The sequence below is a fragment of the Astyanax mexicanus genome, chromosome 18 (genome assembly GCF_023375975.1).
Source record: "Astyanax mexicanus isolate ESR-SI-001 chromosome 18, AstMex3_surface, whole genome shotgun sequence".
Lineage (NCBI taxonomy): Eukaryota > Metazoa > Chordata > Actinopteri > Characiformes > Acestrorhamphidae > Astyanax > Astyanax mexicanus.
The window spans coordinates 38,492,647-38,520,441 of record NC_064425.1 but is presented as its reverse complement, the minus strand read 5'-3'; the positions used below and the strand labels follow the sequence as shown (position 1 = coordinate 38,520,441).

Genomic DNA, 27,795 nt, shown 5'->3' with positions numbered 1-27,795 from the left:
TACGTCATGTTAAAGTTTTCAAAGAGAGATTTCTAAAATGTTCTATTGCACAAGTTCAATATCAAATTACAATAAAAATGTTATTCTTGAAGACATTTGAGGTATTAAATCAGTTTATTGCAGTTCCCTTGGTTCTCCAGTTAACAAATACATTTAATTCAGTGTGCATTAATATTATCCTTCAAAACTACAGTATTAATATATTCAATTGGGCTATACTGTGCTTTCAGTTTTTTTTTTTTGTTTAGTTTTTTTTACCTCGTATCCAGTGTTTTAGGGAGTTTATCACTTGTGCTGAATAAATTGATGAATTTGAATAAGATTCCACACTCTGGACTGATTCTGAGGAATTGTCTGGGAATGAGAGGAATGTTCAGAGCTGTTGAACAATTGCACAATTCCATCCATCTGTTTTCTCAGTGAATAATTGCAAAAGCTTCATCCGTTTGCTGTTGTTTTTCTATTTTACTCAGATAAAAACACTCATAAGGCGAGGGACAGTAGCAGGAGCTCCTCAGATAAAGTGCTGTTCTCATTTCTCTACAGGGAGGACAGCGTGGGACAAGCGTTTGACTCCACAGAGCTGAGCTACCCTCACGCCAGTGTGTTAAATTGTTAAATGCTAACTGGCTAGCGTTAGCTAACAAGCTGTACCAGTATGCTTCTTTAATGGTGCTGTACTATGCAGAGCCTCTAGCAGAATGGCGGTATGTCAAAAATGCATACCAGAGGAGAAATGAAAACCGGTATACTAGATGAACCTATATATCCCCCAGAACTAGTCTGAGCTCTGGGCAAACGTCTATTAAAGCTGTAAATATCTTCCTGCATGACGGTCTCATAGACTCTTCTGTCTTCTGCCACCTTCATTGCAACAACTGGTACGTTAAACAACAGACAAGGTGACCATTATCTCTTCATTGACCACTTTGACAATTTTCTGTTGTGAGCAGTACACAATAATTTAAAGCTGGAAGATTTAGGTCGCCATCAAAAAGAAATACAACAGGCTATTCTATCCCACACACACAGAGGAGTAATAACCAACTCCAAACCCTGCATAAAGCGGCTTGATGAATGTGGTTTTGAGTGTGTGTATGTGGGTCAGTGTGTGTGTGTCAGGTGAGATGCTGTAGAAGGACAGAGTGCCTGCAGGCCAGTCCAGATACACTCCTACTCTGCCAGACTGGTGTGGGTGAGGAAATTCACAGATTCTCTTGCTAAGATGATAAACAGTGTATTTCTCATTACTGTACTTTAAACACCAGGACTGATTATTGAATCCAAACCGACCATCTTCACTGCGTCCTTTCCTCCCGATTCCTCTGTAAGACACGGCCACATCAGCCCACTCCCCGCTCCACCCAGCCTCCCAGTAACAGCGTCCAGTCAGACTCTCCACACTCAGAACCTGCTTCCACCAATCAAATCTGTCTGGATTATTCAGGTACGGCTGATCTTCTCTCACACTCTCCACCTTTCTTTTCTCCCTAGACAGAGAGAGACGAGGGTGTGCTGTTTTTGGATCCAGAGTGAGCTTACAGGAATCTGCACACACAGAAAGAAAGAGAAATGAAGTACAGAATAAAACAGGACACGGTTTCTAAAGGAAGATCCTTCCTGTTTATGTCCATCGTCTTTCTCAATAATGTCAAAAATGTCAATAGTATCGATACTAATGTTGGTATTGTGTATTGATCGATACTTGTGTGATCAGATTGATTCTTAAGTTTCAATTTCTCTTTGTTACAACTCCAGGCATTTACAGAGTGACCGACTGGTCGTACAACACCGCTCTTCTCTCACTTCACTCATGCTCAATAAGCCCCTCCCCGCCTCTAATGCTACGCTCACTCACTCACTGTGACACAAGCAGCTCACTGCTGTGGCTGCATGATGTCATAGCGGAAGAGGAGTGCCGTCTGGAGCTTTTTACGGCTAAAAACCAAAACACTGCAACCTGCGATGTTTGCAGGAAACAAACTCTGTACTGTGGCAACACCACAAATTTATATAAGCACATGAAAACACACCCCATACAGAACTCTGAACTGTAGAGCCAACAAAAGTAGGAAGAGAGGGAAAGCAGACCTCCATCACCGAGACACAGGCTTTTCAGCATGGGCAACAATATCCAGGTAGCTTATAGTGAAGTGAAAGTAAGATTTAGTCATCTCCAGCATTAGATAGGCTAATGTTATTTTTCAGTGTAATTAGTCATCACAGTCATTTAGCAGACTGATTAATAAACTATTCAGTCACATATGGAAAATATTCAGCCAGTTGAAATAAAAAAAAATATTTCACTGGAACTGAAAAATAGATATGCTACCTACAAAAAGATATAGCTATGCCTCAAACCTGAAATATGAATATGGCTGAATAAATCTTTTATGTTAACTGTCAAAGGAACATTAGAAAAAAATCTTGAGTTTGTTCATTGCAAATGCAGACTACCACTACAAAAGGGAAATTTAAGTTTTACGTTTTCTATAAACATTTCTGAGTTACTAAAGGAAAGTATTTTTATTTGCCTAAAAACATATGTGATTAATTAAACTTACAAAATATTTTAGTAATCATGAAAATTCAAGTTTTTATTCAAATTTGCATATTGATCATGCATTCACTTAATAAATTATGATACATTGCTCTCCCCTACACAAAAGTAGATGGTATTGGATCAATACCAAATTTTGCAGTATTTTAATTGACACTAATAATGTAAATACACTGCTCAAAGAAATAAAGGGAACACTTAAACAACACAGTGTAACTTCTGTGAAATCAACCTGTCCAGTTAGGAAGCAACACTGTGAATCAATTTCACCTGCTGTTGTGCAAATGGAACAGACAACAGGTAGAAATGAAAGGCTATTAGCAAGACAACCCCTATAAAGGAGTGGTTCTGCATGTGGAGACCACAGACCTTTTCTCTGTTCTCTTCCTTTCTGGCTGATGTTTTGGTCACTTTTGCATTCTCTCAGTTCTCTCACCATAGAAGCAGCATGAGGCGGAGTCTACAACCCACAGAAGTGCCTCAAGTAGTGGCAGCTCCTCCAGGATGACACATCAATGCGAGCTGTGGTAAGCTGTGGTTTGCTGTGTCTGCCAGAACAGTGTCCAGAGCATGGAGCAGATACCAGGAGACAGACCAGTACACCAAGAGACCTGGAGGGGGCATAGGAGGGCAACAACCCAGCAGCAGGACCGCTACCTCCTCTTTTGTGGAAGGAGGAACAGGAGGTGCAGTGCAAGAGCCCTGCAAAATGACCTCCAGCAGGTCACTAATATCCATGTTTCTGCTTAAACTGTCACAAACAGACTCCATGAGGGTGGCATGACATTCACAAGTGGGCCTTGTGCTTACAGCCCAACACCATGCAGGGTGATTGCCATTTGCCATTGTTCTTCACGGATGAGAGCATGTTTACACTGAGCACATTTGACAGACGTGACAGAGTCTGGAAACGCCGTGAAGAACGATCTGCTCCTGCAACATCCTCCAGCATGACCGGTTTGGGGAGGCATTTCATTGGAGGTCTGCACAGACCTCCATGTGCTCGCCAGAGCTACCCTGCCATTAGGTACCAGGATGAGATCCGGGATGTGAGGCCCTGGGTTTCTTCTGATGCAGGACAATGCTAGGCCTCATGTGGTTGAAGTGTGTCAGACGTTCCTGCATGATGAAGGTATTGATGCTATGGACAGACCTGCTTGTTCCCTAGACCTGAATCCGATCCAGCACATCTGGGACATCATCCACCAACGCCACACTGCACCACAGACTGTTCAGGAGTTGACCGATGATTTAATCCAGGTCTGAGAGGAGATTCCTGAGGAGAACATCTGCTGCCTCTTCAGGAGCAGCCCAGGTGTTGAAAGGAGGTCATACAGGAACATGAAGCCACACACACTACTGAGCCTCATTTTAACTTGTCTTGAGGAATTTCCACTGAAGTCGGATCAGCCTGTCATTTGATTTTCCACTTTGATTTTGAGTTTGATTCCAAATCCAGACCTCCATGGGATAATAATTTTGATTTACATTGATTATATGTATGTTATTTTCAGTGATGAGAGTAATGGCGTTGAAATAAACGGCGTTACTAACACTGTTCCTTTTTTCAGTAACGAGTAATGTAACTAATTACTCTGACTGTAACTATAACGCCGTTACCATTTCCGACACCCCGTTACTGCACGTTACTTTAGCCGCTCAATGAACTTTTTTTAACTTTACGCATACAGACAAAGGCGCACATGTTGGTGTGTGAGTCACAAGGGAGAGTAGGCTCAGGCTCATCCTCAGAGGAAGAAAGTATTCTGTAGTGAGCACTTTAAATCAGGGATCTTAAACTCGCGGCCCACAGAGCGATATTTTGTGCCCGGCGACGTGAAATTAAATTTTAGTGTTAGTGCGGCGCGCCCGCAAGAAAGACGCACCCTCTCCCCGTCCACCACCACAGCGCATCCTATTCATTTCAATAGAAAGAGCGTCCGCATGAACGCAGCCCCGCACTCCGACAAAACAGTTCCTCTGTGTGTAATACGAGCCTCACGGTGCATTTACACTGTTTCGTCGCGACAACGCACAGCGACGGATCACATTCATTTTCAATGGGAAGGTCCGCCTCCGTCAGACGCAGTCGCGCAGTGCATCATGGGTCTGATGCGTCGAGAGCGGGGGGTGCGATGCGATGAAAAGTTAAGCTGAGCTGAACTTTATGCAAATGAATCCGTCCAACGTGATGCTTCTATCCATTTAGAGAGCAGGTGTTCGCCTGATACGTGTCTGCAGCGCAGTGTCTGAAAACATTTAAGTTCCGCTTTCAAGCGTCCAGAGAAGCCTGGAAGAGAGGTTTCAGGCTTTCCTGCTTCATATATTAAAAGCCTGCTGATTTACAGGGACTCTGATCACAGTAATACAGCGAGGAGAAAGGCTGCAGAGATTGTTGGGTTTTTAAAATATTAATATATAATTTAATTGGATACGTTTGCTTTTGTTAGCCTATATTCTGCTCACTAGACAGTGTAATAAAGCTCAATCGAACATTTATATTTATTAATACACATTTATATTTTTTTAATTTATAGAAAATAATAATAGCTTGTATAAAAGCATTTAAATTTATTAGAACGATTTAAGTGGATGACGCAGGTAACGCCTTTGTCACGCCCACATGCGACCAGTTGGAGGGGGGCAGTGCGACCATGTGCGTTGACGCGACGGAGCAGTGTAAATGCACCATCACACACACAGAACAGCTGCCTTTCAACCACGGAGGTGAAGCTGAAAACGGATTTATAGAACTATAGATCACAGTGAGATAAAAATCTTAAACTTACGATTGACTACACCTGACACCTGTTGCTTGATTTGAATAAATAAAAACGTAAGGGGGGGGGGGGGGGGGGTAACGCAATAGTTACTTATACTGGTAACTAGTTACATTTATAGTGGAGTAACTCAGTTAGTAACTCTTTTGGAGAAGTTACTTGTAACTATAACAAATACTTTTTCAAAGTAACGTGCCCAACACTGGTTATTTTGTTGTCAATGCACTTCATGATGTAATGAATAAAGATTTTTAACTGGAATATTTTAATTCATTGCGATCTAGGATGTGTTAATTTTAGTGTTCCCTTTATTTTTTGAGCAGTGTATAATTGCATTTTACATTTCTTACATTCATTATTTTAAATACATTAAAATATCAACTATAAAAACTTGCGTCAAAAGTAGAAGTTAATCACAGAATATTGTTGTGATTAATCAGATTTTCTTATTGATAAACAAGACTTGTTCTGTAACCTTCAAATAGACAATTAGAGTGCTAAATATAAGGTTAAACCGTTTCAGGAACATCTTTAAACCACAGTCAGTTATGCTGCTTAATCAAGGGTGTAAGTCAATGGATAGAACAAATGGTGTTTATCTTTAATTTGGGTGTGAGTGTATATAATAAGTTTGTGTATAATGTGATGGGTATGATACTTTAATTGTAAGCCGTTGTGGGATGCAAGGCAAAATTCAAAGAACTTTGGCAATAAAGGTATATTGTGTTGCAATTGTGGACAATGAATGGTCTAATGCAGACAAATAGGTCCACCATAGTTACTGCAATGAGACAGAGTGCAAGTCTTACATTTGTTAACTCCTGGCTTCAGTCTGTTTTGTCCTCCATGTTCAACCCTTAACACACACACACACACACACACACACACATACATTGGCAAATGTTAATGAAATTGAAAATGATGAAAAATCTGTAGTAATAATGTCAGAGTTGCTCTGGTCATAATTATTGTCAACCCAGAAATATTTCTAATCTGAATGTTGGTGAGCAATGTTCTTACTTCTATTTCTTCACTTAAGACCATCTGCATGTGCAGGAACTCCTAAGTGGTCATGACTTTGGGTTTCTCTAAAAAAATATCTATAAAATATAAAATATGTATACTGTATATGATTATTTAACTTGACAATTTCTTGCTACTTTATGTAAGGATACATGCGATCATGAACTCTTTGAAAAATCAGGACATTTTGAATCAGAATATGGTGGCCAAAAGCTGAAGATGGGTCGTCACTGGGTCTGTCAGCAAGATAATGACCCTAAACGTGGCGAAATCTACTCAACTCTGGTTCAGATGGCACAAAATTCTTCTTCTTTCTTCTCATGGCCATCTCAGTCTCTAGGCCTTAACCCAATAGAAAACCTGTGAGGTGAGCTGAAGAGGAGAGTACATAATATGTTCCAACCAAAAAAAGGCACTTGAAATAAAGCTTAGATTTTTCTCTTTTTTTGCCTTGTTGTCCTATATTATTAAAAAAAGAATTATTAGAAGCCAAAGAACACTTCTTATCCAGGGGTGCCAATTATTATGGAGAGCGCTGCACATGCAGTCATTTGTAAGTACTACGTATTAAGTGTATTAAGAAATAACACTAAGTTTTTGTACACACACCATATGGCAAAATATCTTGGTGATGTAAGGCTTGGATGAAGCTGCTTGGGCATGGAACACCATTTGATGAACTCTACTGTTCTACACTCTACTCTACTGTTATTGAGCTATTTTAAATCTACATGAAGTTTGGAGATCTGTAAGTTATTGACTCTAAAGAAAGCTAGTTATCTCCTCTGTGCACTATGCTCCTCAACATCCACTGACCCCGCTCTGTTATTTTACACTGACAGAGCACAGAGTCGCTGTCTTTGCCAGTCTCTTCCACTGTGTTATAATATCACTGACAGTTGGCTGTGGAATATTTAGTAGTGAGGAAATTTCACGACTGGACTCGTTGCACAGGTGCTACATCCTATCACTGTACCACGCTGAAATTCACTGAGCTCCTGAGAGAGACCCATTCTTTCACTAATGTTTGTAGAAGCAGTCTGCAGGCCTAGGTGCTTGACTTTATACACAATAGTTTTTTTTGAGAATTTACTGTGCACTTGCTCAGTATGTTTGTATAATTTGTAAGTACTGCAGATTTACTATTAACGTCTGAGTAAGTACTGCTGTACATACATGGTAGTTTTACTGGTATACAGTGTTAAAATCACAGTACTAAAATAGTTTGACTCCCTGGGTGTTATCCTAACAACCCTCAATTTTAAAATATACTCAGATTTGAAGATAATTTATCAAGTAGCTAACATATATATAATCTTGTATAGTTTTGGGAAAGTAACAGGGTGTAAGTGGCAAAAGTTTCAGAAAATAATGCTTACAGATATACAAAATAAATTAAAATGAACACAGAAGTTGATTACAAAAATTATTAGTGTAGTTTCACTCAGTGTTCAACTAGTGTTTTTAAGACTGTTTTGAGTTGTTCTCCCCTGTACTTAATTTAAAGACCTGACCAGGTGAAGCTACCATTAGCTTGGCACATTAGCTGGATTTCCGAGTACCAAACACGACTGGGGAACTCAGCTAACCGCTGTTACTAATTAAGATTATTTTGTCACCAGGGAAGAACACGATTACTGGGCAGGGGAAGAGGCTCTTATATTGGGGGAAGTGAACTCTGCTCAAAGCGGCTGGAGGCAGCGTTAGCTCCCTTTATGTAAATATTTTATCCTCTGAATTTAATAGAGTTTTCTCTCTTTACATGATTCATTTAGTTTGTTGTGTTTTATTGTCACTATGCTTATTGTAGTATCACATCTGAACTAGTGGGTATATTTTATGCAACTAAAATGTCAAAGTGGATTAGCTACCTATGTATGAATGTACTATTGTGTGAAACGTAGCTTAGTTTGATAATTTAGCTTTGATGGCTTATGCAAAGATTTTTTTTAATATTATGGTTACATTACTCATGCATTTCTACAAAGCATCTAATCAGAAATAAATAAAATAAATAAATAAAACTGACCATGCAGTATGAAGAGACGGAAAGTGTATTAAAGTGAATTAAAGTAAAGCATGAATATTTAAGTTAATCGGTAATATTTAAATTAGTACATTACTGCAGGAGTGTAAAGGAAATATTTATTTGAGATTTATTCTGAGGTATATGGTTAATTTGAATTTGTAAACAGAGCCCACGAGCACAACAAGCTAGACATGATGTATACTGACTCCACAGCGAGTCCTGAATTCGCCGCATTATAAGGTTCCTTAGCGGTTAAATGCTGCCTAATGAGAGAGCTGCCTTTGAAGGCAAAGACAACCAGCTAAATAATTTAACAATTTTCAGAGATGTTGAGAGTTGAGAATTGTTCTATTTGTGAAATAAAAATACTATTTGTAGAATAAAAATACTGTAGAGAATGGGACCATATCTGGGGCAGTGTTAACCTTAACTTTGTAAGAGTCCATTATTCACTGTCAATTTTACTGAGTAGCCACTATTACTTTTCTAAGTATATACTTTAAAATACTAGTACTTACTATTTACCTATTAAATACTAGGTAATTACCCTTCCATAAAATAAAGTGCTATCTTGACCCTAGAACAGGTCTTAACACAATGCAGCCATTTTTACACCCCATTTTTACACTGCAAGTTCTCCTGTTTGATTAGTCTCTCTCCATCATGTGATGCTTCTAGCACCTGCGTGTTCCAACATTTTGTTCAGTAGGTAAGAGATTTTATATTTCAAATATATTTTTCTGCCTACTTTAAGACAATTTCCATTTATTGACATTACTGTGTAAATGTGTTACTGCAACACTGGGCTTCCTATCCTATGAAGCATTTTATGAGTGACCCAGTAAGACCACAACTTACAACAGTTTCTGCAGTTTACAGTGTAGATCGGTGAGCAGCTTCACTCCAGACTCTCCTGGGTGATTATAGGTCAGATCCAGTTCTCTCAGGTGGGAGGGGTTTGATTTCAGCGCTGAAGCCAAAAAAGAACAACCTCCTTCTGTAACCATACACCCAGATAATCTGCAGAGATGAATAATAAAGAGGGACAAACAGAATTTACACAGTCAAAACCATCTGTAGAACAAAAACAGTCCAAATCCAAATTCTCCGAGATATACATTAACACTCCTACATCACACAGGATAAAACATAAATCAGTAACAAAAGAACACACTTATACTATTCATTTTCACAAAATCTTGTTTTGCAAAACTTGTACATATAATTCCATTAAATAAATAAAATGAAATAACAAACATAAGAAATTGTCACGTCCTGGTCTTGTCTCATGTCTCTGTGTGTTATTCCCATGTGACCTGTGCTCCTCTGTGTCTCTTGTCAGTAGTTTTCCACCACGTGTTTCTCATTTGTAGCTCCGCCCCTTCCCCAGGTGTTTCCAATTCCAGTGTGTTTCCTGTTTCTTTAAATAGATCCCCTGTGCCACTTGTCCCTCGTCGGTCTTTGCACCTTCACCTGTCGTTCGTCTCTCTCTGTGTTTAATAGTTATCTCAGTTAGCCTCTGTTCTTTGCGCCTTAGTTTCTGTGTTTATCTCTTGTTTAATGTTTCTAGTTTCTTGTTTATTTCTGTGTTCCCTAGCTCCTTGTATATACCCCTGCTTTGTGTTTATTAGTTTATTCCCCTGTATATATTTCCCTGCCCTGTTTGGTTTGTTTATTATTATCGCTCATTTGTTTTGGTTATTGGTTATTTGTGTTTCTTTGTTTCGTGTTACTCGTTCCTTGTTTCTTTGTTTATTTGTTATTTATTTATTAAATTCTTTCTTACCTGCATTTACGTCCGCCTCTACGTCTTCCCTGCACCTCACCATGACAGAAATAAGCTCTTTACATAATTACCAAAAACAATAAAACACATTATGTTGTGAATAAGCTGCAGGGGATAAAATAAAGCATTTATTTTGAAGAAGAAAGTATTTTTTCTAATCGAAAAATAGATACACTACATAACATAATTTAATAAACTAATTTGTCCATTGGTAACTTTGTCCATTGGTAAAATATCTTGTATGACCTGAAAATTGCAATTCTTTGACCAAATTGTTCATCAGTAAGTTTGTTTGAAGAAAAAACAGTGTGCGTCTATTTAGGGTTTAAAGGCAGTATTGATACATAACAGTGTCTGTTTACTAGGGGCCGTATGCATATTGTATCACAACATATTTTTATATTATTTTTCTTGATCTTTATTGTATGGCTTAAATTACCTCACACACTAAGAAAAGCAAGTAAAGAAGAGAGTACAACGTTTGTCGCTGGGGTTGTACCTTATTTTGAGGTACAAAAAGTACCTTTCAGTAAAAGTCCTTTTTTGTACCCATATTTTTGTGCCAGTAAAGATTATAAACATTATAAACATTATCATCAACTAAATATGTGTCAAGAATTTGATGATCCAAAATTGTCTGGCTTTCAAATAAAAAATATGCAATTAAAATATATATTGTTTATCAGTACAGTGATACAGGATACTGAATGTACCCTTTTGGCTGGATAAATGGTACAAATTTATACTTATTGCTGTTAGAAATGACTTTGTACTTCAGAGGGAACATATCTGACCCTGTAAAGACCAATATTGTACCTTTGAGGGTACAATTATAAATAATGTACCTTTGAGTACAAAAAAGTACTCATATCGTACCTCTGTTTTTTAGAGTGTATGTATAATACATTTAATTTAAGCTTTTAAAATGATCAGTTCAATTGAGATGTTTGCTTAAAATATCAGCTGGGGAATGCTTCTGTGTTTACAGATCCAGATGATATAAAATCCCATCTAGACACAAAATCTGTAATGTTTTAGAGAGAGATCGTATTAGTGTCCCTTTCAATTCAGAAGAGGATGCCTGAGGATATCCCGCTCATTCCGTCAGGGAATTACTCCCATTCTTATGCCTTTTTATTGAATAATTGGTGGACAAGAGTATACTACAAGTCATGGAAATTAGATACCATCAGCCTGCTTCCAAAAAACAGATGAAGATCTACTAGAATGTTTGTCATATCGAACAATTGCCCTATACTGCCAAAAGTATCCACTGTCTTTACACATCTATGAACTTTAGTTAAATCCCACTTTTAATCCATATGGTTTAATACGATATCGGCCCACGTTTTTGCAGCTTTAATAGCTTCAACTGTTCCACTTGGTTTAAGAGTGTGTTCAGTGGAATGTTTGACCATTTTTCCAAAAGTGTATTTGTGATTTCAAAGACTGATGTTTGGCCTGGTTCAGTCTCCACTCATATATCCTAAAGGTGTTTTATTGGGTTGACTGTGAAATATTAAATAGCAAGGAAATTTCACAACTGGACTTTTAAAACTTTGGGCCATTTTCATTCTGTTAGCATTATAGTCATCAGTGTTAATTTTGTTGAAGGAAATTTTTTGTCATAGTTTTCGTCAACGAAGCTTTTTTTCAAGATGAAAACGAGACGATAACTAAATAAAAACAGCATAAAAAAATAAAAACGAGACAAAATTAACTGACATTTTAGTCAACGAATAAAAACGAGACGAAAATGTTTGGCAGGGACGAAATTCAATCAGAACTGATTTAGTTTTTTGAAAGGTAGGGATAGGTTAGGAAGAGATTCAATCACTACTACTTTAGCGAAGGTGGAGAGGCGGGACAAGCGGGGTAGTCAACCAATCAGTACCGGTCTCTCCTGCAGCAGCGCGCAGATCCAAAAGCCGGTAGGACAGATTAGCCTATGAACTGTCATTATTTACGAAGCTCGACTGGAAGTTAACGCGACAGTGTCAGCAGAGAGGAAGAGTAGAGATTATATATTTCTCCTTTAACGTTGCGAAAAACAAGACAACGTGTAAACCGCGTGGAGCGATTCCATCTCCGGTAAAAACACCACAAATCTTTTAGGCTTCTGCAGACAAGAGTCACTCAGAACTGCACGCAAAGATCAGCGTTTTAATGCTAATGTTATTTCATGAGCTGATGGTGTGTTTAACTCGGCAGTGCACTAAAACACACCACAGCTGTTCTGTAAAGTTAATGTTACATCTGATACAGATTAACTCACTCATTAAGATCAGATCATCTGTTTAGTCCCACAGTGGGAAACATAGAGCTAGTGTTAAAGCAGGAACAGGTCAGAAAGGAAAAATATGTAGCGAAAATATAACAATAAAATAAGTTAATCTGTTAACCCAGAAGTCTGTGTAAAGTTTCTTACAGCACTTTCTCATAAGTTTCTTACTTTAACTCATGAAGTCTCTCAGTACATCCTGAGAGCATCTCTACAGGACAGTGTGTGAATGTGTGTTTTTGAGCTCATTTACAGAATGTAGCTACAGTAGGTGTGCTGGGTTAGAGCTGGATATAAAATTAGATCCTTTAAAAGCTGTTTTTATGTCTACAGCTCTGTTCAAACTATAATTTAACTCTTTAAACGTTTTATAACCTGATTTCTAGAACAAAACTTTTAATGCAAAATATTTATAGTAACATACCTACAATAATAATCTACATTAAATCATATATAAATATAAATATAACAATATTACACAATGGTTATTAAATGTTTCATTTTGTATAAGTGTATAGTTAATAATTCAAGGGAACTGATGAAAAAGCATTTAAATTTACACCCATTACATTTTAGTCGACTAAATTGATTGCAATTTTAGTCGACTATATTCTTATGATATTTAGTCGACTAAAACTAAAAACATTTCAGATGACTAAATTATGACTAAAACTAAATGCTATTTTCGTCACAAGACTATGACTAAAACTAAATCAAAATTTGTTGCCAAAATTAACACTGATAGTCATTAGAGTGGCATACAACTTATATTCTTGCCTTCTTACCTACTCCAATATTTATTTCTAGATCATTAAAAAAATAATTCCGTAGTAGTTAATTTCATGTGTAAATATATGACTAACATAATTAAAATGGCCCACCTTCAAAATATAAGAAATGTGGGGGCCTCGCCCTCCCCAATGTTAGAGTTCATTACAGGGCTGCAAATATTTGTTATATAAAACTTTGGATTGATAACACTACAGGGATGTATGACTGGTTAGAAGAAGAGGGGAGACTGTCAAACCTATAGTGTTGGTGCAGTGTATCCCATATCCCATTCCAAACTGCAAATCTTGGTATAGTTTTAATCCTATCATTAACAGTACTATTCACATCTGGATCAGGTAAAACAATACTTTTACTTTTCCAATTTGTCCTTTTTATCACCTTTGTCAGATAACACATTGTTTGCACCATCAAATTTAGATAAAGTTTTTGAAGTTAATGTAAAGTTGTACATTGCCTCATCACATGTAGATTAACAGATAATACATAAATAGGGTCTTCTCATCTTTTCAGCAAATACATAATAAAATTTGGATTGCCAAATACCTTTTGTTTTAGGTGTTTTAGGGCTCCTTATCTGTTTTAACCAGAAATTGATCCTGTTGGATTGACATGGAGATAATATGATCATCTCTTAGATCATGATCTTGGCAGGCAAATTCCATCTTGATGTTTAAATTAAGTGAGTTTTAGAAAACATTAATCAAATCAGTTCCTTCCAGCCTCTGCTGGCTGCTACAGTGTGGAAATCAAGAACAAACAAGCTGCTGAATGGGTGCACTGCTTAAGGGTAAGTAAACATTCAGCACTAGAGATACTGTTATGAGCATGGCCAAAAACGTGAAATATTGTAAGAAAATTTGTTGTAACTTAGATTTAACAGTATCTCAATAGCAGTGGCTCACTCTAAAGCCTTGCCAAATAAGATAAAACAAAGGCAATCGTAGCCTGATCAATGCTCAATAGGTAAATACTGAAAAAGCATGTAAAAGCAGCTAAACCCAAGAAAAAGAGAAATAATAATATATATATATATATATATATAAAAGTTATTATATAAATTAGGATATATTACAACAATATATATTATAATTCTTATTATTGAACCCCAACTCATGCGGGGATCAAACCCGGGCTGTTGGGGGCTAATACTCTACCACTGCATCAGCCAGTGGATTGGGACGTGGCAATGTTATCCGCCCTTTTAAGGACCGCCGAGAATGGGCGGAGAATTAAAAACGGGTGGAATGAGGAAACGGGCAGTAAACAAAAATCACGCCTAGTGTGAGGGAGAGAGAAGGTGAGAATGGTAAACAAAGCTCGCCAGGAAGCGCGGCTACCTCTTATGGTGCGAAGTGGATTAAGAGAATAAGAGAGCTTCCAAAATAAACAGAGAAAAATGAGATGCTCGTGAGCTATATGAGTTTCCACTAAAGAGCAGATGAACCCGAGGGGAGAGAGAGGGTGTGCAAAACCACGAGCCTCGCAGCTGCTCCACACACACACATAGCCACAAAGACTCGAGGAAGGGGCAGCGGAGAAGAGCTCCAACAGACTCGAGAGAGAGAGAGGACAGTGAAATTAAAAAAGAGACAAGAAGTCAGCTATGCTGCCCAGTCTCACTCAAAGTAAAGTAGGAAGCAGCACTTGTCGTAGGTAGAGCAGGGGGGAAGAGAAAAGAGCCGAGGCTTGCTCGAGAAACCGGCATAGATTTGCTCTCATGAGCTTTAAAGATCCAGCGCCGAGTGGCTGACTGGCATCCCTTAAAAGGTGTAGATCGCAGGTGCTTAAAATTAGCCAATTTATTCCTCTGCGCTGGCCCGGCCGTGCACCAGCACTTACAACAGTATTTAATTAAGAGCAACATCAAGTAAAGTCATTCTTTTGCAAAATATGCCACATGGTTATTAGTTTATTATACAAACAGTATGCATTAGTATAGCATACGTACGAAGTGTCAGTAATGCTACACATTTTTGTTAAAGTATTAGTATTAAAGTGATTTTATATACTCCTTTGTGTCTTCATTGAATGGATGAAGGGGTTGTCATTTATTTATATTTCATTCAGGTATCTTATTCTGATCACCTAACTGTAGTCACTTATTTTATGTAATCCAATGCTTTTTTATATTAAAAAGGAAGTGGTTTACTTACTTTGGTGGTGGAATAGTCTGTGGTTGGGCAACTTTTTTCAGGAGCGCTTGGTAACCCCTGTACCATTTTTAATCTAATAGCCATAAAATCCCTCAAGATGACAAAATAATAATTCTGCACCTCCTGAGGAATTATAAGGCAATATCAGGCATTACTATTTATAATTTATAGTCTATTTATAATCTATCTCACCTGAGTTTCTCTAGTTTACAGTGTGAACTCTTCAGTCCAGCAGAGAGCAGCTCCACTCCTGAATCCTGCAAATCATTGTTACTGAGGTCCAGCTCTTTCAGAGAGGAATTTACTGATTGTAGAGCAAAGCAGATAGCTCTACAGGAGTCCTTGGTGAGGACACAGCCAGCAAGTCTGCAAACATATAAAACAATATGATATCTTTAGTCAAGTCAAGAGACTTTTATTGTCATTCAGTTTGAGTACAAGTACACAATGCAATGAAATTATGTTCCTCCAGAATGGTGCAGCATAGACCAAACAGTGCAATGAAGAAAACAAAGTGGAAACGTAACAAATTTGTAGCATAAAATTAAACTACCATAAATACAGTACATATGAGACAATTTAACAGACAAGGCAATGCAGTACTGACACAGTATCTAAAGATTGTGGTGAGAATAAGGTGCTGAGATATGTAACATGCTATAACATGGGATATACATGTATACATATATATATATATATATATATATATATATATATATATAATTAGCAGCAAATATCAAATATTGCTGATAGATATACAGACAGTTCAGTCTCTGTGTGTTGAGTGTGTATATAGACTGATGGGTGGGTTTATAGAATGTAGAAAAAATTGTTACTAGGTATCATTTGTTTAACTCTCTTTATCTACTTTTAGGATTTGTGTGAAAATTAAATTACATGATATTTTTTTTTTCACAGTACAACACAAAGTCAGTTAAACTTATAGCAATATAAATCTGCTTAGTTCAGAATTATGATCAAAATCAGTGCTTTGTTGCAAAAAGTGGCAGCAAAAGGCAACATGAAGACAACTCTCAAAAATTGAATGGTTGTTCAAGTATCTTTGCTACTACTGGTAGCATGAGGCAATACATGCAGCCCTTTCAGGTTGCATGGGTAGCTTCGCCAGGATAGAACATTCATATGTGTTGTTGCACTAATGTTTGCTGTGTGCAGCAAGAGCGTATCTTCTCATTTGTTTGAAGGGAAACATGGGAAGCACTGCCAAACCCAACAAAGTGACCTTTACAGTGAGCTACTGGTCTGCATGTTTTTTTAACTGTTAGAAACAGACCATATGAGGGTAGTGTGAGAGCCTGACATCCTCTAGTGAAACGTTTAGTCTCAGCATCATGCAGGACTTGGTATGGGGGCCCCCGCGCCGTGGTCTTCCCACCACTAGAGGGAGGCCACGCTCTAAGCCAGGTGGTAATCAGCGTGATTAATCACAGCTGGTGTCACTACCTTATAAGGGCTTCCTTCCAGTTCCACGGCGCTTTCCTTCTGAAAGCAAGTCCACACCGTTTTTTCTAGCGATATCCTCAGAGTTGCCAAGTGGCTCTCTGTAGCTTTTCACGTCTATGGGAACAGTGTATACTGGGCTCAGTTCACAGAGGTTCTCTCTTCTTCCTTCAGAGCTACCTGCGACGCTCTAATTCCTCCACCTCGCTGGTGTTTTCACCACGTGGTTTTCTCTTTCTCTCTCTTTCTACTCTCCTTAAAAGGGAGGGGGAAAAAAACGTTCTATCGTTTCTGGCGATTAGAGGGAATCCCGCTTCCCTTCTAACTTCGCTTACCTTTTCCACCCTTACTAGTCTGTTCTTATAGCTTTCACACCTTAATTCCTGTGCAGTATTTTTTTACTGTTATTATTTATTATTTTGCTCTCCTTCTCCCGCTTGCTGCAAGCCACTTAGTTCTGACTTGTGCTGGCATCATCGGCTCGTCCCTGGTGGCGCAGCGTGTGGGTTGCATTCACTGCGCCTCAGAGCCTGTTCTCGCGGGTGCTCGAGCCCTGCTCTCAGCGTTTTTTTTTTTGTTTTTTTTCAACATCTCTCTGCTGCTCTGTATCTGTATTCCTTTCATTTCACAGAAGTAAAGCAGTTCTTTCCACACTTCTACACCTAATTAAGTGTATTTAATTCAGTGTTCTAAACCCTGCCCCCAGTGTTAGAACACCAACAGTCACCAAACACTCACACTCCCCAATAGTGTTGTAGTCTATTCATTGGCCTTTCACTCCAACACTCTCGGTTTGAATCCAGCTCAGCAGATATATCTGCTTTTGAGTTCATCCTGGTGCTATATTCCTAAATATAAATCTGAGCTATCTGGATCTCCTTAATGCACGCCAGGGCACTCGGCCTATTGCAGACTATAACATTACTTTCCGAACCCTGGCTGCTGAGATTGGGTGGGACTCACTGGCCCTGATGGCTGTTTACCAACAAGGCCTCAATGAAGAGCCACAAGATCTAATGTCAGTCCTTGGAGGACCTATATGACCTGACTCTTAGGCTTGACAATCGTCTCTGTGAACATCGTCGTTCCAGCAAGAAGGGGTCTCTCACTCCTCAACCTTGGGAACCTTCTCCTGATTCCCGGCCACAGTCTAGGGCTGATGGGACCGAACCCATGCAACTCGGTCGCACCCACCTCACCCCTCAAGAGGCTGAAACACATCGTCGTCAGGGCAGATGTATGTATTGTGGTGGAGATCACAAAATAGAAAAATGCCCTGTAAGGCCAGTAAAAGGCCAAGCCTACCCCCAGTAGGGGACCCCAGGGTGGGCTGTTTCTCCCAGTCACTCTGATATGGGGAACACCATCTAAGGAGGGACGCCTGACTGCCTTTGTTGACTCCGGGGCAGCAGGCGATTTCATGGACATCTCCACAGCGCGCCAACTAGGTTTACCCCTGGAGTCCCTTACCACTCCTCTACCAGTTTCAGCTATTGATGGCTCCCCATTATCAGGGGCAATTAACCAACAGACCAAACCCATCATTATGAAAGTGGGTCAACATTCTGAACGTATATCTTTCTTTTTTGACTCAGGCACCAAACCTACCTGTCATCCTGGGGTATTCTTGGCTGCAAAGACACAACCCCCATATAGACTGGCTCTCCAAAAGCATTCAACAGTGGGGTTCCCATTGTAGGGTTTCATGTTTACGCCCTGGTCTCCTGGAGAGTCCTGATACGATTAACCAAAAGCCTGTTGACCTGAGTAAGGTACCGAAAGATTACCATGACCTTAAGGAGGTCTTCAGCAAGCAGAAGACTGAGGTCCTACCACCCCATCGTACTTTCGATTGTGCCATCAAATTAATGCCAGGCACTGTTCCTCCTAGGGGACGCCTCTTTTCTCTATAAGGGCCTGAGAAAGAGTCTATGGAGGAATATATCAAAGATGTCCTGGCACAGGGGTTCATGCGTCCTTCAACATCTCCTGCTGGGGCACATTGTTCATGTCCGCTGGGTGCTGCAGCTGCTCCTTGAGAACCACCTGTTTGTAAAACATGAGAAGTCTGAATTCCATGTTGCTACAGTGCGTTTCCTGGGCTTTGTTGTTTCCAAGGGCAGTTTGGCTATGGATCCAGTCAAACTGAAAGCAGTGGCCGAGTGGCCTCGCCCCACCTTCCTCCGCCTGGTCCAACGTTTTTTGGGCTTCGCCAACTTTTACAACCGGTTTGTCAGGAACTTTGGCTCGGTCGCTGCACCACTCACTGCTCTGACCCGCAAGCAGCCAGGCCAATTCCAAAGGACCGACGAGGGCCAGAAAGCCTTTGAGGAACAAAAAAACACCGTTTGATCAGTGCCCCTTTCTTACGCCTCCCAGATCCTGACCTCCCATTTTTAGTGGAGTTTGATGCCTCAGACATTGGGTTTGGCGCTGTACTGTCCCAGCGCTCAGGTGAGAACAACAAGCTCCATCCGTGTGCGAATTTCTCTCACCGTTTGACTCCAACTGAAAGAAATTATGACGTGGGAGACCGGGAACTCTTGGCCGTTAAGATGGCCCTTGAAGAATGGAGACACTGGTTAGAGGGTTCCAAACATCTGTTCTTGGTCTGGGCCCTGTTTTTCAGTCGCTTTGACTTCACTCTGTCTTACCGTCCAGGATCCAAAAACATTAAGCCTGATGCCCTATCCAGGCAGTGGGAGGAACTCTCTGTACTACAGCTCTTCCCCCAGAATGCAGAATGCATACTTGAACCCCTGCAGTGGGAAATTGAGGGAGTGGTCCGGACAGCCTTACAAACAGAGCCAGATCCAGGTGGAGGCCCAACCAACAGGCTGTATGTCCCCACATCTGCTCAGGCTCAGGTTATGCACTGCGGACACACCAGTCCAGTTTCAGGCCATCCAGGGGTTAAACGCACACTGGAATTCCTGAGCAGGCAGTTCTGGTGGCCTATGATGGCAAGAAAGGTTCGGCAGTTTGTGGCTTCCTGCGATGTATGCGCTCTCAACAAGGAGCCCAGGGCTGAGCCCTCTGGACTGCTACACCCTTTACCGGTTCCACATAGCACCGGATTACCCAAATCCAGAAGCAACATGCTCATTTTTGGCGATTGTCAAACAAGAACATAAAATGTGAGTGTGATACTCTTGGTTGTAGAGCAACTTAAAAAACAGAAGCAGCATCTTCACTGCTTAAATCTTCTAAAACAAAGATAATTGTGCTGAAACTCAGAAGGAAGCAGAAGGAATACTAATGTCTTTCAATATTATATCTTAATATTTCTCATTTATTTAAGCTGCAATCTAATTCACAGAAAACGTACCTGAGTGTCTCCAGTTTACAGTGTGAACTCTTTAGTCCAGCAGAGAACAGCTCCACTCCTGAATCCTGCAGGTCATTGTTACTGAGGTCCAGCTCTTTCAGAGAAGAGTTTACTGATTGTAGAGCAGAGCAGAGAGCTTCACAGGAGTCCTTAGTGAGAGAACAGCCAGCCAGTCTGCAAAAAGTATATTAGAATATAACATTTTTGGTTTCTTTGATTCTTGTTACCACACAAGTTTATACACTTAACTTGACTCATTTTGTTACTTTCTCCTTTATTTTTGTTCCCCCTAGACTTAACATATATCAAATAAATGACCTGGTGTTGTCACCCCTCTTTTAAAGTTGTGGTTTGTGTAAATAAGCAGGCCATAACATGGCACAATCCCTGATGTTACCCTAAAGCCCAGGAAATTTACGGTGTAGTGGGGGTGTAGCATTTGTGTAGGCTCTGCAAACAAATATCTGTTGGAAAATTCCCCACATTAGAATATCTTGTCATTGCTGTTCTAATGCTTGTTGAATATTATCCTTTTACACATCTAGGATTCTTGAATAATGTATTGAGTAAGTTTGAACTGTTTCTGATCTCATTATCCACAGTTGCTTTCTCTTGGGTTGGTTTGTTTTGTGGAAAGCATGTTGAATTTGTATTTCTTTGAGTCTTTATAACAAATACTTTGTTTTAAATATTTTTGGAGGGAAGGAGTGTAAAAAATTATTTGAAATGTAAATGTCTAATTTTTTTCTAAGTATTAATGTTGTGTTAAAGTATATAAAACACTTACACAGCTTTTCTGCAGACAGTCACAGTTGGGATCAGTCTCCTATATCCCTCCTCTGACGTGTTGTATTTCTTCAGGTCCAGCTCATCCAGAACCTCCTCTGATGTAAGAAGCATGCAGGCTAGTGCTGAACACTGTCCAGGAGAAAGCTTCTCTTCTGAGTGTTTTCCTGATTTTAGATACTCCTGAATCTCTCTGGAGAGAGACTGATCCTTCATTTCCGACAGACAGAGGAACAAATTGATGGATCTCTCAGTAGAAAGAGATCTGTGATCTCCGTTTATTAGGTTCTTTAAGTACTCTGTGGTTTTATCTGAGTAAGTGTGTGTTTGTGTCAGTAGACCCTGTAGGAGTCTCTGATTGGATTCCAGTGAGATGCCAAGCAGGAAACGAAGGAAAAGGTCCAGCTGTCCATTCTGACTCTCTACAGTTTTATCTACAGCTCTCTTCAGCAGATCATCCAGTGAAACATTTATTCTGTACCACTGATTAATGAACCCCAGTTCCTGAATGCTTTTTTTCTTGTAGCAGTGAAACACATAAACAGCAGCCAGAAACTCCTGAAAGCTCAGATGAACAAAGCAGTAGACCTTCCTCTGGTAAAGCACAGATTCCTCCCTAAAGATCTCAGTGAAAACCCCAGAATACACTGAAGCCTCAGTGATGTCAATGCCACTCTCTCTCAGGTCCTCTTCATAGAACATCACATTGCCCTTCATCAGCTGTTTAAAAGCCAGTTCAGCCAATTTCAGAAGATCGGTTCTGTTGGATTTCAACAGTTTCTCTGAGTCTCTGCTATCTTTCTTCTTATACTTCTCATTCTTCACGTTGGTCTGAGTGATCAGGAAGTGGGAATACATTTCAGTCAGAGTTTTAGGGATTTCTGTGTGATGTTGGTTGATGATTCTCTGAAGCACAGTGGCTGTGATCCAGCAGAAGACGGGAATGTGGCACATGATGTGGAGGCTCCTCGTTGTCTTAATGTGGGAGATGATTTTCTGGGCTTGGTCTTGGTCACTGATTCTCTTCCTGAAGTATTCCTCCTTCTGTGGGTCATTGAATCCCTGGATTTCCGTCACACGGTTGATGTGTTTAGAAGGGATCTGATTGGCTGCTGCTGGTCTGCAGGTTATCCAGATTAGAGAAGAGGGAAGCAGCTTCCCACTGATGAGATTTGTCATCAACACGCCAACTGATGTGGTCATAGTGATGTCAGATACTTTCTCACACTGTGAAAAGTCCAGTGGAATTCTGCTTTCATCCAGACCATCAAATATGAACACAGATTTGTGCTTATTATGGATCTCTGGATCCAGGTCTTTAAGCTCAGGATGGAAGACACACAGAAGATCGTGAAGACTGTATTGATCATCTTTAATCAAGTTCAGCTCCCGAAATGGAAAAACAAACATAAAATCTACATCCTGGTTGGCTTTTCCCTCAGCCCAGTCCAGAATGAACTTCTGCACAGAGACAGTTTTTCCAATTCCAGCAATGCCTTTAGTCAGCACACTTCTGAGATCTGACTCTTTGGCTTCTTTATTCTCTTTTCTTTGTTTGTATTTGAGATTTTTATAATCGAGAGGTAGAGGTTTAAAAATTTCTGAGCAGTCGATTGGAGTTTCTTGTCTGTGTTTCCTGAGTGTTTTCTCCATGTGTAAAACTTCATGTTCTTCATTCACTCCTTCACTCTCTCCCTCTATGATGCATAGATGTGTGTAAATCTTGTTCAGGAGTGTTTTATTCTCTTCTGTTTTAATGCCCTCAAATAAGATCTCGTTTCTGTTTTTTATGCTGGCTTTGTGTCTCTTTTTGACTGTGAGCAAGACATCATCCACTGCTTCAGTTTCCCCTTCCAGAGTATGTGTGTGTAGAGCTGTTTCTGTGCAGAGCTGCCTGATGGTTGTAAAACACAAACACAAACATTAGAAACTACTGAACTGTTCACAAATTATTTGGTATATTTACTGCTTTACATCTGATCTAATAAAAAAACTATTTACAGTAAGTAATGTGCATTTAAATATTAATAATCCCTAATAATCCTTAACAGTGTGGCTTTTGTGGAGTATCTTTAGGATGGTAATGGGGTAGAACTGGTTCATTTTATCACTGCCAATAATTTTGTCCAGTCCATTTCTGAAGTTATTTCAAATTTTGCTTTTTGTCCAATAAAAAACTCTCTTTAGTTCTAATTCTGTTTTTGTGTATCATTGTGGTTTAACAAATGAAGATTGAGTTTGTATTTCTTATATTTTTATGTTTGCTGTAGCTCTTTTATCACTATGGTTGGTTAGGTAACCATGGCAGAAAAATCAATAAAAAAAATCTTTAAATAAACAGAAATTCAAAAGCAAAATATTGTTGGAGCCTACCACATGATTTTACTCCACATGAGCCTGATATGATGTTTCCATGTTTCAGCAGCCACACCACATTAAGTGGTATTTACATAATTCACACCAGATTCATTATGATAACCCACACTAATGGTGCCTTGAATGTATGTCAGAATGTATGAGATGAGTGCATACAAATATTACAGGACAATGTGAACCAGAATTTACTCTTTATAACCTAACCCTGCTTTACATTTCTCCAGAACTTTATCTCTGACTTGTCTGGTGAGTTCCCTGCTTTTCATGGTGCTGTTGTTTTCTGACAAACCTCTGAAGACTTCACAAGGGAGTTGTAGTTATACTGAAAATAAATTACACAAATACACCTCAATAATATGCCATAATACATAAATATATAATTAAAGCTGTATATATGTATATATGTGGGTGGTTCACGTGATGTGGCCTTTTTTTGGTCCAGTGTGCCAAATATATGTAAATTATAGAAGAATATGTCAAAAATGATGATATTTTAGTCTGAAAATGCTGTTTTATATGAACTTATGGAGCATTCATGGACATCTGGGTTATTAATGTATAGAAAATAAATTTATTCGCTTGTTTTTATTCAAAATGTAACTTTGTGAAATGTGATTGGGACAGTCACGCCATGTATTTTCCAGAAAAAAAAAAACAGAAAAAACATGGCGTTACTGTCCCAATCACATTCCACAAAGTTACATTTTGAATAAAAACAAGCGAATAAATTTATTGGGACAGTCAAGATAGGATAATTAGGATAAATTGACTTGTAAATGTTCAAGAAAAAATAGACAAAATCATATATATAATTGGAAATATAAAAGTTGGTAGAATATAACTCAGTGATTTCCGTGACTTATTTTAGAGATTAAAAAAAAAAAATTAGCCAAATTTGTCAAACACCTATATCAATATATATATATCGTTTGTGTAAAGTTTTATACAAGAATTTATTGTTTATTGGGTCACTGTTTACATTAGTTTTTTTCTATATGCTATTTTTTATTCTATGCTGCTTTCTATGCTAACAACTGAATTTCCTCGATGTGAGATCAAAAAGTTAAATCTAATCTAATCTTAAGTGAAACTATGAGTTCTGAAGGAAGTTGGTCATGATTGATTTTATGCAGTGGTATTAGAGTATAGAGGGCAGTACACAAACGCACACCACACTTTTTGTACTATTTTGATTAATAAATATTTGATTTAATTTTTAACAGATTACTGATAAACATGAGTACTACAGAGCTGTACTGTACTATGTGTGTGTGTTTGTTTGTTTTTTATTTGTGGTTTCATTACTTGTTGGCATGAGTTATACTGACAGGATAACTCACTCTGTGTCAGATGGTGCCCTTCCACTGCTAAATCCACAAGAGTTCCCCATACACCGCTTACTCTTCATAGACACACGGCTAAGTTCTCCTCCTGCACTGCTGAATTCAGGAAGGATCACCATAGACTGGTTACTCTTCATAGACACATGACTGGGTTCTCCTCCTCCACTGCTGATATCAGGAGGTTTCTCTATAGACTGGTTACTCTTTATAGAAACACGGCTGGGTTTTCCTCCTCCACTGCTGAATTCAGGAAGGATCACCATAGACCGGTTACTCTTCATAGACACACAGCTGGGTTCTTCTCCTCCACTGCTGAGTTCACAAGGTTTTTCTATAGACCGGTTACTCTTCATAGAAACACGGCTGGGTTCTCCTCCTCCACTGCTGAATTCAGGAAGAATCACCATAGACTGGTTACTCTTCATAGACACATGACTGGGTTCTCCTCCTCCACTGCTGAAATCAGGAGGTTTCTCTATAGACTGGTTACTCTTTATAGAAACACGGCTGGGTTTTCCTCCACCACTGCTGATATCAGGAGGTTTCTCTATAGACTGGTTAATCTTCATGGACACACAGCTGGGTTCTCCTCCTCCACTGCTGAATTCAGGAAGGATCACCATAGACCGGTTACTCTTCATAGAAACACGGCTGGGTTCTCCTCCTCCACTGCTGAATTCAGGAAGAATCACCATAGACTGGTTACTCTTCATAGACACATGACTGGGTTCTCCTCCTCCACTGCTGATATCAGGAGGTTTCTCTATAGACTGGTTACTCTTTATAGAAACACGGCTGGGTTTTCCTCCTCCACTGCTGATATCAGGAGGTTTCTCTATAGACTGGTTAATCTTCATGGACACACAGCTGGGTTCTCCTCCTCCACTGCTGAATTCAGGAAGGATCACCATAGACCGGTTACTCTTCATAGACACACGGCTGGGTTCTCCTCCTCCACTGCTGAATTCAGGAAGGATCACCACAGACTGGTTACTCTTCATAGACACACAGCTGGGTTCTCCTCCTCCACTGCTGAATTCAGGAAGGATCACCATAGACCGGTTACTCTTCATAGAAACACGGCTGGGTTCTCCTCCTCCACTGCTGAATTCAGGAAGAATCACCATAGACTGGTTACTCTTCATAGACACATGACTGGGTTCTCCTCCTCCACTGCTGAAATCAGGAGGTTTCTCTATAGACTGGTTACTCTTCATAGACACACGGCTGGGTTCTCCTCCTCCACTGCTGATATCAGGAGGTTTCTCTATAGACTGGTTACTCTTCATAGACACACGGCTAGGTTGATCATGGTTTTTAGACCTACATCTGTGTTCTCTTCTTCCACTGCTAATTCCAGGATGCTTTCCCATAGACCGATCACGCTTCATAGACAAAGACATGGGTTCTCTTTCTTCACTGACGAATCTAGGACGTTTTCTCATAGACCAGGCACTCTTCATAGACATAGAGCTGGGTTGTGGAAGTTCTGCACACTTTACCCTAAAAAACAGTTTATCCACAATAAGAGAAAAGTATTCAGTACATACTTTTTTTTTATTCTGAGTGTTGGAAAGTTACTCACTCTGGGTCAGATGTTACTCCTCCACTGCTGGACTGATGAAGACCCATCGTAGACCTTTAAACACACAGTTCCATGTGAACAGTTAAACATGTGAACAGTTAAACATGTAAAATTAAAATGCTTTGAGAAATGTTCAGTCATTCAGACATTTTGAAACAGCAGGGTTTCCTTTATTTAAAACAGTACAAATACTATTAGTTTCTCCTGTGTATAATGAAATGCTAAAGAAAGTGCAATACTTTAGTAATTAACCATCAAATACTGTGTGAAATACATTTGTTTAATGTTTTTCTAATTAATAATTGTTGCTATGATACATTCTCTCCAAATTTTGTAGTTCACATTTAGTAATACCATGTGTTTTAGTATTGATTACTGAATCAGTACATTTTAGGTAATTAAAGCAGGACTAATATATTAATATTGATTATATGAAGTACTGTTTTGGGTCTGAAACTGGAGGATGCCTTTTGATGTCTTGATGCTCACACTCTCTCACTGAGAAATCAGTGTAGTTATGAAGGACTCAATTAAAAGGAACAGTACGTTCTGACATTGCCAAGATATCACTACCTCACTGATAGATATGAACGTTAAGCCGTGTTGTTATTACTTATTAGCATTTGCACTCACTAAAAGAGTACTTTACTGAGCTTCTATTCAGACCTGACTGGATAACTTCCAGACTCAGAATCCTGTCTGTGTAAGCTCCATTTCTGGCATCTACTGGTTAAACAGTGTTACTGCACATTCCACTGCTTTAATACTTTCGTGTTGTTTGAGTTCCTGTGTGAAAATTTCAGATTCTAAACACCAAATCAGAACAACTCTTCACATCAGACTGAAGAATAGACAGTCAGATCTGATCTGATTTACATATCATATATATAATACTGATCCACCTTCATACTGAAACACACACACATACACACACTCCCTTTATGTAGGAACTGTCTACATCTACCTGTGCAGGTACATGTACTTACTGGAGTTATGCTCTTTGTTCTCTTTTAAGGTTGAAAATCTGCTACACACTGAACATTAGAATTACAAACAGAGAGAAACAGGACACTACAGTTACATCTGTGATAAACTGAGAGCACGGTTACCTTTTCTGAGACTCATCTAGAACTTCTTCAGTTCGTCTTGATCCACCTTCAGTGAAAGTGAAACTCCTCTCTGCTCTGGGGGCAGAGCGTTACTCTGTGAGGTGAACTACGCTAACGTCAGAAATATACGTGCACTCATAATCAACACATTTACAGCTTTAGTACACAAACAGTAAAATAATGAAACAATCAGAGAGGACAAGACAATAATGTGTAGTACCACGTCTAATGCAAAAAAGCTTAAGCTTAATACAGTTTAGTTCGGTCAACACACTGACTAGTTATAATGAGGGATAAGCAGATATGTATAAAGTACATATCTTTTTTGTTTATTAAAAAGATGAGCAATGGGACAGGTAATCAAAAACGGTGGATGGTAATGTAAAACACAAATATAGTCAAT

General features: G+C 39.2%; 1 protein-coding gene across 1 annotated transcript; it reads right to left on the bottom strand.

The window, feature by feature from the left end:
* Positions 1 to 133: 133 nt before the first annotated feature.
* Positions 134 to 25,843, bottom strand: LOC111189481 (NLR family CARD domain-containing protein 3-like). Its single transcript, XM_049467145.1, has 7 exons — positions 24,901 to 25,843; positions 20,981 to 22,853; positions 20,194 to 20,367; positions 15,597 to 15,770; positions 9,251 to 9,412; positions 6,150 to 6,196; positions 134 to 1,548 (listed from the first exon to the last, which is right to left on the bottom strand). Exons 1-7 carry the CDS (start codon positions 25,841 to 25,843, stop codon positions 1,016 to 1,018), a joined length of 3,906 nt encoding a protein of 1,301 aa, XP_049323102.1. The 3' UTR covers positions 134 to 1,015.
* Positions 25,844 to 27,795: the final 1,952 nt, after the last annotated feature.

Excerpts from the sequence above, each read along its gene's own strand:
- LOC111189481 (XM_049467145.1), bottom strand. The coding sequence starts at position 25,843 with ATGAAGAGTAACCAGTCTATGGTGATTCTTCCTGAATTCAGCAGTGGA. Across the intron at positions 9,413-15,596 it reads TGTAAACTAGAGAAACTCAG|ATTATCTGGGTGTATGGTTA; the intron begins GTGAGATAGATT and ends TCATCTCTGCAG. Across the intron at positions 1,549-6,149 it reads GAAGCCAGGAGTTAACAAAT|ATTCCTGTAAGCTCACTCTG; the intron begins GTAAGACTTGCA and ends CTGTGTGTGCAG.